This window comes from Dendrobium catenatum, unplaced genomic scaffold, assembly GCF_001605985.2.
Source record: "Dendrobium catenatum unplaced genomic scaffold, ASM160598v2 fragScaff_scaffold_586, whole genome shotgun sequence".
In the NCBI taxonomy this organism is placed as follows: domain Eukaryota; kingdom Viridiplantae; phylum Streptophyta; class Magnoliopsida; order Asparagales; family Orchidaceae; genus Dendrobium; species Dendrobium catenatum.
The window spans coordinates 331,073-344,315 of NW_021319048.1; the positions used below are offsets into that span (position 1 = coordinate 331,073).

The window sequence follows — 13,243 nt, forward strand, 5'->3', positions numbered from 1 at the left end:
ACCTACCCTGCGGTTTAAACACCTTCGTTCCAAACTGACGCTCAGGGAAGAAACATCAGTTTGCGGGGAGATGTTAGAGAACTAATTAATTATGATTACTGTATTAATTACCTTGCCTTATTTAGCATGAACCAATAGCTTGAGTACACGTTGCACCTATAGCTTCCAAGCCTATATATAGGCACCTGTACTATGTTTTCAAACTATCCAATATATTCATCTTGCTTTTACTTTAGAATCTTTCTGTTCTGTTCTTCTTCCCCATCTCCGGCGAAGCTCATCGGAGATATAGTTTCTACAGCAGTGGGTCAAGATAGAGACTAAGCGCTGCAGCATTGTCAAATAGAGACAAAACACCGCAACACTACGAGATGGACTGGACAGTTATTTTTTCTGAAGTTTTTCGTCCTTCGGGGGTTATAACTTACTTTCTCTTATATTTTCTAAATGTTTAGACATTGAGAACAGTGCACCTGAGAAGAAAAGTAAGGAGAGAGTGAGAGAGAAAAGAGTGACAAAGAAGAGAGATTATAACAAGGTTATAACTTACTTTCTCTGGTATTTTTTTAGGTTTTATGATTATAACAAATAAATCCAAATAAGATAAAAATTTTACATAAACATTCAATTAATAGTTAATCCTAGCATAAACATCAAGGGAAATTTTAAAATAAAAAAAAATGGACCATAAATATAAATTAAATCCTAATGTGCAGTTATTTCTAGATGAAATTAAACTAGATTGTTATAGGCGACCAGTAATGCATTACTGTGGGCAAAAGCTGTGTGATTGCGTGTATATATATATAAGCTTGGGATTTTGGAAGAGAAAGGTTCCAATTCCATGATGATATAACTCTTATGCTAAAGGATAAATAATTTCACGAAGCTCTATCGTTGAAAAAAAATCATTATTAGTCTAATGTTAGATCGATGCTGGTACGTAGTTCTATAGCCAAAAAGATTTTTATGTCTTCATAAGAATATAGAGATATAAAAGATAGTTTTTTTTGGAAATATTTTCTCTTTATTAATATTTCAAACAATAAAATGAGGATATAATCAAGCCCACGAAAGAACAAAGCCAAAGTTACAATATAAAATAAGCCGAGAAGAGACAACAAGCAGTGAAGAAGACAAAACCCAGCCGGCCTCAATCATTGGCAAGAAGCTTTCTACAACCGCTCAGATGCTAGGCAATGACCATTCAAAGGAGGAAGCAAGAAATAGACCACACAGATGAAATGGGCAAAGCAACATCTCACATCCAAACAACAGCCACCAATCAGAACAAGCAGAAGCAACCCAATGGTTGCTAACAAGCCACAACCATCCAGGTGATGAGCAAAAAGTCACCACATCATTGCCCGGGCTAGAGTCTGTGAAGGGCAGCCCCCAGCAACCCAATCAAAACAACCCCGAAAAAAGCCCATCCACAAAGAGCATCACCCACAACAATCCAAAAAAAATGTGCAATTAATCAAGTAGTATGCCATATATTTGGTTTTGATCTTCAATCTTGAGCCTTATTGTTGTGGCACATGATCCTTTGGTGAACCTCAAGCATCTCCTTGTCTTCTGCATTGTAATAGTTGGTAGATATAGGATTACATTAGTGAAGGCAAATATCTGCTCTCTCTTCTGGACTTGGACAGGACGTGATCATTAACACCTAGAAGCAGTTCAATCTACATTGGAATTGCCCTTTCAGTTCTGCCATTTATTTGTTGCATTTTCGAAATTCTCTCCCTGCTACCTTCTTCCAAGGCCAGGACTTTAAAAGAAAGGCTCGTTAATCACCTGAACTGTAGCACAACTTGTTCAGTAATCAGACCAGGCTTACTTAACATTGATGCAGAGTTGATTACCTAAATTGCTCAAATTCTGCTGTAAGCATCTATTAAATATCATGCAATTTGCATCTTGAGAATAGAAACTAATCCAACATAGCAGCAAGGAAGGTAAAAAGGTGAAAATTCTCACCAGTTTCTCTTTTTGAGCAGCTTGTGAGATGTGGATTGCTAACCATTTTTTTATAAGGTTATTACTCTTTATGTGATATAATGCACTTCAAATGAGAGTGATTTAGAATTCAAGTTGGATGGTTAAAGTGGAGGAATGCATTGGGCTTGTTGTGTGATAGAAAAGTCCCTCTCAAACTTAAGGGAAAAATTCTATAAGATAGTGGTGAGACATGCAATGCTTTATGATGCCGAATGTTGGCCATTAAAAGAGAATCATAATACTAAGTTAAGTGTTGGGGAGATGAGGATGCTCAGATGGATGAGTGGCTTTACCCTTAGAGATAGGATACGAAATGAGCATATACGTGAAAAGATTGCATTAGCTCCAGTGGAAGATATGATTAGAGAGAGTCGCCTTAGATGATTTGGTCACATAAAATGACGGCCTTCCGATGACCCAGCTAGAAAAGTAGAGGTATTAGATTTGACTTATGTTAAGAAAGGTAGAGAAAGATCTAAAAATACTTGGTTAGAAAATATTAGAAATGATATTTCTTTATTAGATTTAAACAAGTATTTGATTTTTAACATGACACAATGGAGAAAGAATTCATGTAACCGACCACACGTAGTGGGACAAAGACTTGAAGTTGTTGTTGTCGTCATAGAGCTATCCTCAAGTCCCAAAATCCTAACAAATCCCAATTTATCTGTTGCTTCTTTTGAAGTAAAGCTATATGGCTGACAATCACATTATCACATCTAAAACTTAAACTTTGCACGAATTTTAACAAATTTAATATATATGTCTTTATAAAAATAACAAATATAAGCATTTATGCATAATAATCTTAATAAATTCAGAATTTAAACCTGAAATCAATCATTTTAAACTCTGGTATTACTCGACTTAATAGCCATTCAAAATCTTCAATTTCAAATTCAGATTGTCTCGCTCAAACTCAGCTCTAATCCTGGAACCTCAAAAAGTTGTTTTTGATAAGGAAAATCATCTTTGTGAGATGCTCCCAATGAACTTGAGCAGCAACAATGGAAGATCCTGCATTTGGATTTGAAAGTGAGATGTAGAGAAAAGGTTGGCATCTCTTCATCAGCTTATGGATGTGAACTGTTTGGTTGGAATGGAAAGACAAAGTCTCCATTCCTTATTCTCCATATCTCCTTCTCCTTTGAAAGGCATCAGCACCTTTAATTTCTTTGTCTGATCCTACCTTTATTTTCAGTGGTGGCATTACTGTTGTTTATCTTCAAGGTAGTGATGCTGCAGCTGAGGTGCTTGATAACTGCGATAAGCTAAGATTTATTCTGGGCAGATAAGGTTCGCTTTTATTCTGAGGTTCTCTAGCTTCTGTGCAACCTCATTCAAATGATCATATCACAGTTTATCTTGGATTATATTCCTGCAACTTGGTGCTTTCTTCTTGACTATTTTATAAATTTCAATATTCATTTATATATGCTACCAGCTAGATCGAAAATATTTTATTTAGATTTTGGCTTCTAGATCTGTTTGGAATAGCTTTTCAACTAATTATGCAATAAAAAATACAATCATTAAAAAAATAATGTATGTTTGCAAGACATTTTTCGCTACCATTTCAAAATTTTTGTCATTAAAAAGTTGTTTTTAGATGAATACTTTTAAAATTATGGTCGAGAAAGAAGCTTTTAAAAGCTAAATAAAAAAAAATTAAAACTTTATGTCTTAGGCTTTGTTTAGGATAACATTTTATTGCTTCGTAAACTAATTTTCTAACATAAAATTTTCTTAAAGCAACGAAAAGCTGTGGTCACAAGTTGTCCCAAAAAAAAACCTTAATCACTTAAAAATTTTCAAAAACAAGGAAGATGATTTTATGGGTATATGAGATTTTTTTTTGCAAGGTAATATTTTTTTCCTATAAAAATAACTATTTGAGCATTATTTTCAAATAAAAGGGGTATCTTTAAATCTTAAAAAAGTATATATTTTATATTTTTATTACAAATATTTCTTTGTTAAGATTTTTTGGGGGTATCTTAAGTGAAGTTTTGGGTAGCAAGTTTATACGTTGAACACTCAAACTATATATATTTAAAAATTTAATATCTATTTGCCTATTTACTTTCTTAATTATCACTTATATCTTGAGCTGCAAATTAAAATTTTAACTTTTATTTTCATTGACTTGTTTAGTTAAAAATGCTTTAATTATATCACATAATTGTAATAATTAGATTTAGGATCCGTTCGGGATAGCTTTCTCTTTGCTTCACTGTTCAGTTAACATTTATAATTTTATTTGTTGTTGCTTTCTCATAGCTTTTCACCATGATAAAAAGCTGTTTTTTGCAACAAAAAATGACTAAGTTATTTTCCTCACAACATCTTCATAACTAAATTTATAAAAAGCTGAAATCATTCCAAATATACCCTATACAGTGAATATTTTCTTAATCCCATGCAGATGTATTAAGATCACTGAGTTTATAAAGAAGTTCTGAGTTCACAAACTGTAAGAACAAATGAGAGTTGAAGTCTCTATAGATCTTTCACTGAATTGAGTAAAGAAAATTATCTTTGAACTTTCTGACAGTGCTACCGACTTTGCTACTGTGGACTGATGAATTGATGCTTTGACGCCCAATATCTTTGGATGGCATTTGAATCAACTGTGAAAAGTAAGCATAAAGGCCATTTTTAAGCATCTAAAATCTTATCTTTATGAGGCTTTGTGTTTATTACAGAATCACAGGTCAATCAAACTACTACCAATACTAATGAGGGTCTATCTGGGAATTTTTTTACCTATTGCTTTTGTAATGGATTCCATCACAATGAGTGCTTTACGGCTGAAGTCTCTGTCACATACAGATTTTTTTTTTTTTTAACGAAGAATCTACCCGCTGTCACTCCAAAAGGAGAGCTTGGCTGCGTAACCTAGCGAGGCCACTCACAAATTAAATATCGGGCATACACTTGCTTTGCCCCACTGAAGAGACGAGGCGGTAGCAAAGGGGATTCGAACCCGGGATGGGGGGTTCCCAATTATGCTCGCCCACCAACCACCCTAAATCTTGGTGGGTCACATACAGAATTTTGATCAAGCATTAATATTTCAAACTTATTTATCTGAAATAGGTAGTTTTAACCCTTTATTTAGCCCTTTGGTTTTCCTACGCAGTGGTTGTTTACAGAAAGTGACACTTCGTATTCTGAAAGTGGAAGAGATCATTTTTAATAAGGATTACTTAGTTTTTTTGCGTGAAAATGACACATATTAGCTCTTATTATTTAGCAGTGGGGGCAAGTGGTAGTATCTTATTATTTAGCCCTATGATTATTTATGTAAGCGATTTGGAAGTAAATAGCTCTAATATCTTCTAAAAACTCTTTAATGGCTATTCGAATTAGTCTTTGTATAACCAATCATTAAATTTTGAGATCCTGATATGTGGCGAGAGATGGTGGTCGAAAGGATCGTAGCAGTGTTCAACAAATGGATGGAAGACCGACGGTGGTCGGGAAGAACTCTTGCGGAGGTTGATGAATGGGTGGAAGTCTATTGGTGATCGACGAATAGGCGGAAGGCCGACAGCTGTTGGGATGAACTCTGATGGTGGTCGACGAACGAGTAGAAGTCCGACAGTCGTTGAGGAGAGCTCCTGCGGTGGTTGATGAGTGGGCGGAAATATAGCGGCGGTCTGGATGAACTCTGAAGGTGGTCGACAAACGAGAAGAAGTCAGGCAGTGGTTGAGGAGAACTCCGGCGGTGGTTGATAAATAGGCAGAAGTTCGACGATGGTCTGGAAAAACTCCGGCGGTGGTCGATGAACGAGCAAAAGTCTGCAGTGGTCGAGAAGAACTACAATGGTGGTTGACCAGCGGGCGGAAGTCCGGCGGCGGTCAGGATGAACTCCGGCGGTGGTCGACGAACGAGCAAAAGTCCGGCAGTGGTCGACGAGAATTCTGGCGGCGGTTGACAAGTGGGGGGGAATCTGTGGTTGTCGATGAACAGGTAGAAGTCCGACGATGGTCGATGAAAAGGCGGAAGTTTGACGACGGTCGGGAAGAATTCCGGTGGTGGTCGGCGACGAATCTGCTCCCAAATTCCTCCCTTGTCTTCCTTCCCCCCTATCTCATGTGAAGAATGGGGCTATTTATAATTTTTTGAGAGTGACATGACTTTTAAATAATGGGAGGATCAAGGTCAAAATGGGAGTGTTTGAATGGATGACCAATATTGATCCCTTTGATAGTAGACTGTTTAATGGTTATTTAAATGCCTTCATGATATCTAAATTTTGTGATCTTGGGTTCATTGTATTTGTCTTGTCTAGCCGCTCGATTTGAATATAAGCATGTCATGTTTAGAGTTCGTTTGTACTCCAAACTAAGCTTTGAATAGTTCAAATATGTTTTGGACTCTTGATTTGGGCTCAGATCTGACTGGTTTTGGTGTCGATGGTTTTGTCTTTCCGAGATGTTCAGATCGACTATAAGTTTGTTGTAATTGGTCGGATGATTCCAGATTTAATTCAGAAGCTTTCAACTCAGTTTTGCCTTAAGATTCATGTCTGATCAAGACGAATTTTCGTTGGCGTATCAATGGCTATTCGAATTAGTGTTTGTATAACACATTGTTAAATAAAGATGATGCGAGACTATTTATAGTTTTTAAAATATTATTTTGAAAATTTTAGCTAAAATCTCAAAAACACTCCGTCAAATAATCCATGCTAATTTTCTTGACCATAAATCATTTTTTTATTATTTAAATGTCTTAATGATCTCAAAATGTGTGATTTTTATAGTTATTGAGTTTGTCTTATTACATACCATGTTGGAGTTACCCAGAATTTGGCTCAACCCTTATTTGTTCATGTTCTTGATCGTTTTAACTTCACAAATATGTCGAGGGTCCAAGAAGACAGCGCCCCTTAGCGGGGTTCCACGTAAATCTCTCGTATTTGTCTGTATTTTGTAGATTGTGATTTATTATTTCTATATATATTTGATCCTTTGGTTATAACATTCAAATATGTACACCAGCTTTCTCTCTCTCATGAACATCATAGTCATAGAGGTGATAGAAAGAAAGTTGATAATTATGTGAAAAGGAAAGGACTTGTAATTTTTGCGAAGCAACCATTGGACATGATTTTTTTTTACGAAGAAATTATAAATTTTATGGGTTTAATTATTTTAATTGATAAAAAATTAACATAATCTGAATTTTTAGTATCGTTTATATCAAATTTATATTTTAACATTCATTTATTTTAAAATTTTAAAAATTTTAAAATTAGTAAATTTTGAGAGTAACACAGTACTCATGAATTTATTTAAATTATGACTATATTCACCGTTAAAATAAAAATTACTTTGATAAATTTTTAATTTGGATTCTTAAAATCACTAAAAGACATTAATTAATACGATGAGTTTAAATGTTTTGAAATAAATATAATATTAATTACTAATATATTACTTAAAATAAATTTAAAATTTTTATAACCCATCCTATCAAATTTTTATGACGATATTTTAATACAAAGTTGTTAACCGCTTCGGTTACCAAACCAAATATTGCATTTGGCCATTGAATTCTGACTGACAGCTGTGATGTTTGCCTATTTTCCAATAGAGATTTTTATTTTTTATTTTTTGAAAAAGTTTACGATATTTCCTTTACTCTTTTTCTTATCATTTTATTTCTCTCATATATTCTTAATGTATGTGTATATTTAATAATTTATCATTAATATTATTAAATTGTTATTCCTCCAAAGGTTGAAATAAAATTTGTGATTAAATATTTTAACATAAATTATATTATACTAACGATCATCAAAATTTATTTTTAGATTAGTACACTACAAATTATTATTACCTTCTAAGCATATTCTAATAAGATTTAGAACAGAATATCCTGAAACTTTTCATTTAAGCATATAAATAGAGCAATATCATGACATCAATAAATCTAAATTTTTTAGACAACAATTATTTAAAACATATATAATGAGAGAAATTCATTATAATTTATAAGATTAACATTTCAAATTTATTTAAGACAACTAATTTATTAAATTTTCCTTACATTATTTAATATATTATCATTTTTCAGTTAAATTTTCATTTTTTTCTTGCACTTTTTTCTCACAAAGGTATATTACTTTTTAACAAAATCTTTTGTAAAATTTTAATTAAATTTATCCATATCTTACTAAAAACAAAAACCTTTTTTTATCATAATTAAATTAAAATTAATCATGGCCATGAGTCCATGACCATATTTTAGTGGTTATAAAAGAAAAAAATTAAAATTAATCATTTATTTCTTAGTTGTATCTCACAAGATGTTGAGTGAATTTAATTAGAGATTTTTACATATATAACACCTAAAACTATTAAAAATACATATTTAACATCTAAACTTTTATATTTACTAATATACCACCTAAAATCCCATTTTTCTTCTATTATATCACTCCATTGAAGAGATGAAATACCTGTATTCACTGTGAAAGGATGTCATTGACGAACAATTATTACGTCCTCTGACCGGACGTAGAGCTACATTCGGCCGCCAATAACATGTCGCCACGTGCTCTTACTCATTATCACGCGGCCCGACGACATGACCTGTAGCGGAACCCGTAAATGCTATGTTCGCGATTTTCTCGGTATTGCTAGGTATTTGCTAGGTATTGCTTTGCAAAAATGAGAAATATCGCTCTATGAAGACCAATACCATGCAAATACCGAGTTGTACCGAGTTTTTTTACAACTCGGTACAACTCAGTATTTGCTTAGGAATTGCTCGGTATTGCTAGGTATTTGCTCGGTATTGCTAGAAAAAATTCGGTACAACTCGGTATTGCTAGGCATTTGCTCGGTATTGCTCAGTATTGGTTATTGACGAGCAAAATCGACCAATACCTAGCAATACCGAGCAATCTTGGGTCCATTCCGGGTCGGGTTGTCGGGGCGCTCGGTAAATAATGAAAACGCGTGGCGCGATTCTACTAGGGCCGAACGTAGAGTTGCGTACGTTCACCATACCAAATAAAAGTTCGTCATTGACAGAGAAGACAATCGTTGATAGTGATTTTTGATGTAAGGATTAAACGAAATATTAGAATTGATTAAAATAGGAGTTTTAGGTGGCATATTAGTAAATATAGAAATTTAGGTGTTAAATATGTATTGTCAATAATTTTAGGTGTTATGTACGTAAAATTCCCATTTAATTATAATATTTGCATAACTTTAAAATTATAAAAGTTAAATAACCCAAAAATCTTTTTTTTTTTTCATAATCTTTCGTCCTCTATAAATAGGCATGTAACGGGTAGCCATAGTTGGCAACCAGGACAAGAAGCCGCCAACAAACTAGGAAAGATCATTAGATGGCGTCCTACTACGCGACGACTTCCAAGTGGTCGGCGAAAGAGGACAAGGAGTTCGAGCGGGCTTTAGCGACGTTCGGGGAGCACACCCCTAACCGTTGGGAGAAGGTTGCGGCAGCGATCGGCGGCGGAAAGACGGTGGCGGACGTCCGGCGACACTATCAGCTTCTCCTCGACGATATAGACAGCATAGAGTCAGGCCTCGTTCCTTTTCCCAACTACCGCACTCACCCAGCTCCGCCTAGCGCTGCCTCCGCCGCCGCCGCCGCCGCTTCTTTTCTAAATGATGATCGCCAGCGGTAGGTTTTTAGTTTATTTTCGTTTAATTTTTCCAGTGATATTTATTGATGGATGTGCTTCCTTCTTGCTCTGCTCATCTTGTGCAGTTTCTTTTGATTTTTACAATTTTTTTTGAGTGAATTGCATGAATAATTTGCATATTTATAAAACTAACCTTTTTATATTTATTTTTCAATTTCTCATTAAAATATTAAAATTTATGATATTTTTTTTCTTTTTTTCAAAAATTTCAACCATTTTGTCCTTGCAGTTGCAATATGTAAAATTCTTTATTTAAAAAATTAATAAAATTTATTAATGCGGATGCCAAATAACTTAGTTGAAAAAAAAAAATGAAATGAGTTATTATATAATTAATTTTTTATTTTAAAAATGTTATATAAGATGAAAAACTATATCTTTCAGAATTTTGAAAGAGTAAAAAAATAAAATAAATTTTTATGAGTGTTAATTAATTAAATTAATGAATTTTTCAAAAATTAAAATCATGTGATTAAATTTGGGTTACATTAAAATTTTTATTTGGACACTAAATATGGACTATTTAGATGCTTTTTATTAAATGACATATATTTAAATAAAAATATTTGATATTTTCATTACAAATGTCTTGCATTCTCAACAAATATTCTTATTGTAGAGCAATACTATTTTAGTTGAAATTCTTCAAAGAAAAATTGTTCTTTAACTTAATCGCAAATCTCATGTAAAAGAAAAAAGCCTTGTAACGGAATATAATAAAGGTAAAAAAAAAAAGATTATTTTAAATTTTTATTTATTAAAATGGGAGGGAAAAATTTTAATTTACAAAATGAGACATTTGTTTTGAGGACAGGGACACTGCCTGTCTTCTGGACAAGTCATCGTCCATGTGGCAGAATAGTTATTTATTTATTTTTATTTTTTTCCTATTAAGTCTTTCTTTTAATAAAAATTTCTTATTGTTTTTCAATCTTTTTTAAAAGCACCAATTGTTTTTTTTAGAAATATTTTAGTATTTTGAATATAATTTTAAAAACTTTTTTATTTTATTTTGTATAATTAAATTTTAGTTAATAAATTTGGCATGACGATTTTTTTTAGATGAACCAATTTTAGTATTTTGAATAGAGTTCTTTTATTTTATTTTTTAGGTTAACTTTGTCATATGCGTTTGATTCTTCATATTAGTTTAACATTCTTTTTTGTATGTTGAATATTTGTGTTGGTTTACTAGGTTGCTAATCGATAGTGAGATATATTATATGTATAAGATATATTTTACTCGATTTTATCAAATGTAATTACAAATAAGAACAATTTAAAGAGTACAACAACGATTGTAAATAAATGTATAATATGATTATTTATATTCCTTCATCTCAGATATAATTTATTCATATATAATCTAGATTGAACTTCATGACTATTTTTTATTGATGCATAAAACCTTTCGATAGATTTGTAAAATCATCATTAGTGTTTGGGGAGCAGGCAATTGAAGGAATGTATAGCACGGTCGCATGGTCTTTCATTAGAGTTGAATGTGAAATATAATCAATTATATCATTGTTGTATGCATGTTTGGACCTAAGAGCAAGATGAGCTGCTATGAAAATTACTTAGGAGAGCCATAATGATGAGAAATTATTTTGTGCGGAGATCGAACGCAGAATGTCATCCGGTGACCAACAAGAATGTGTCACGTCAGTGGTACCGAACAGTACTGAACACAGGGGTGACATGACACATTTTGGTTGACCTCCGGTCTCCGAAAGGCATTAGCGTTTGACGTCCGCATAGAATAATTAATTCATAGGTACACACAACAATGAAGTTGGTGAGTTTTTTTATCGATGCTAGATGGGAGCTTATCGAAGAAAGATTTATGGAGATTGAACAACATCTAGTCAGTTCTTACTTCTTTTAAACGAGGTACCATATGATTTTGGATGATGGGTTAGGCATTGCGATATAAAAAGCAATAAATTCAAAGCAAACTTCGATGATATCATACTATATATTTATATCATTAATAGAATTCAACAGAGGAAGAGCTTATTTTAGAAAAAAAAGCCACGTGACGAGCGATTTTTGCTGTAGCATAGAAGTCGTCATGCAGCCGATGAAATAACCCAGTGGCGACTGGCGAGCGATTTCATCATTTTTCCAAAAAAAAAAAAAAGAAATTCCGTTCTCTTTTACCAATAATTTTTAAATTTTCCCTAAGATAAATTACCATCGTGTTTTATTATGATACATATTGCCTTTTCTTATCTCAGTGGACTAGTGCATCTACAGCTCAGGTGATTCGTCTACTCGCAAAAACCTGTCGTGTCGATATATGACCTGTCGTGTCGATATATGACCTGTCGTGTCGGAAGCCTACATAGCAGCCAGCTCAGCATCATCATAATCTTATTAAAACTCTCTCTTTCTCTCTTTCTCTCTTTCTATCTCTACATGTATAATGTAGCTATCTATAGTTCAGGCTGGATGTAAAATATAAGGCTGGATGCTTAAGAAGCTTTAATGAATTGAAGATCAGTTTTAATTAGTATAAGCAGGCGTATTGAATGATGAATGGCTTTTCTCTGTATGGTTATGCATGCATGCATGTGCAATTGATGGGAACTGGGCATACATACAGATTACAGCATACCATGCATTGGAAATTAAAGGAAGTTATGCCCGACAGTAATTAATTAATAATTAATGGTAAATTGGTAGCATGCATTGGGTGTTTCGTTGCGGCAGGCTTCGTTGACTGAGCCTGAGAATCTCAAAGCCAGCTAGTTGGTGATAAAGATTTTAAAAGTTATTGTTAGCATGTTGAGATTCAATGGGGCTAGCAATAAATTTGTGATTTGATTTTCAACTTTCTCAAAAATTTAAAATATAAAATAAAATAAAATAAATGGTATATTTGAGATGATTATAACTTTTTATAAAGACTTCGCGCTCGGGAGTAATGCTTTCATAAGTAGCTTTGTAGCACATAAATTCAATAAAAGCAACGAGAAATCAATGGTCAAAAGCTGTCCTAAACAAAGGCAAAGATAGTTGGAAAGTTAATGCGAGAAAAATAACTTAGTCATTGTGATTGTAGAAAATAGTTTTCTATTATAGAAAATTTTGAAAAACAATGAGAAAACAACAAGAAATTAGTGAATTATAGTTGTTGTCTCAAAAGCAAAGCATTGAGAAAGTTGTCCTAAAAAGACCCTGAGAGACATGAAATTATTCTGTGTGGAGTCCGGACAAGAAGAATCGATGCGAGTATACACAATGATTACACATTTGTACATTGTGTGTATCAAAATTTTATACACAGTATACACAATATGTACACTCATAATCCAGACGTTTCTTCCGGTCCAAGCTCTGCATATAATAATTTCCCTTGAGAGACACACTAAAATATAATACAATAGAATGGTTGAGGAGAAATCATTCGATGTACTATGGCAAGGGTAAAAATTTTAAGTTTTGAATATTTTCTCAAATTTAAATTAATTAGGAAGAATTTGAAATATTTAATTAATATTCGTCTAGCTTGTGCAGTGAAATATTTTTCTTTCTTT

General features: G+C 33.0%; 1 protein-coding gene across 1 annotated transcript; it reads left to right on the forward strand.

Moving 5' to 3' along the window:
• The first annotated feature begins 9,322 nt into the window (after nt 1-9,322).
• LOC110115348 (protein RADIALIS-like 4) lies at nt 9,323-12,219 on the forward strand. The gene is made up of 2 exons (XM_020848560.2): nt 9,323-9,679; nt 11,942-12,219. Exons 1-2 carry the CDS (start codon nt 9,381-9,383, stop codon nt 11,967-11,969), a joined length of 327 nt encoding a protein of 108 aa, XP_020704219.1. The 5' UTR covers nt 9,323-9,380; the 3' UTR covers nt 11,970-12,219.
• The last annotated feature ends 1,024 nt before the right edge of the window (nt 12,220-13,243 follow it).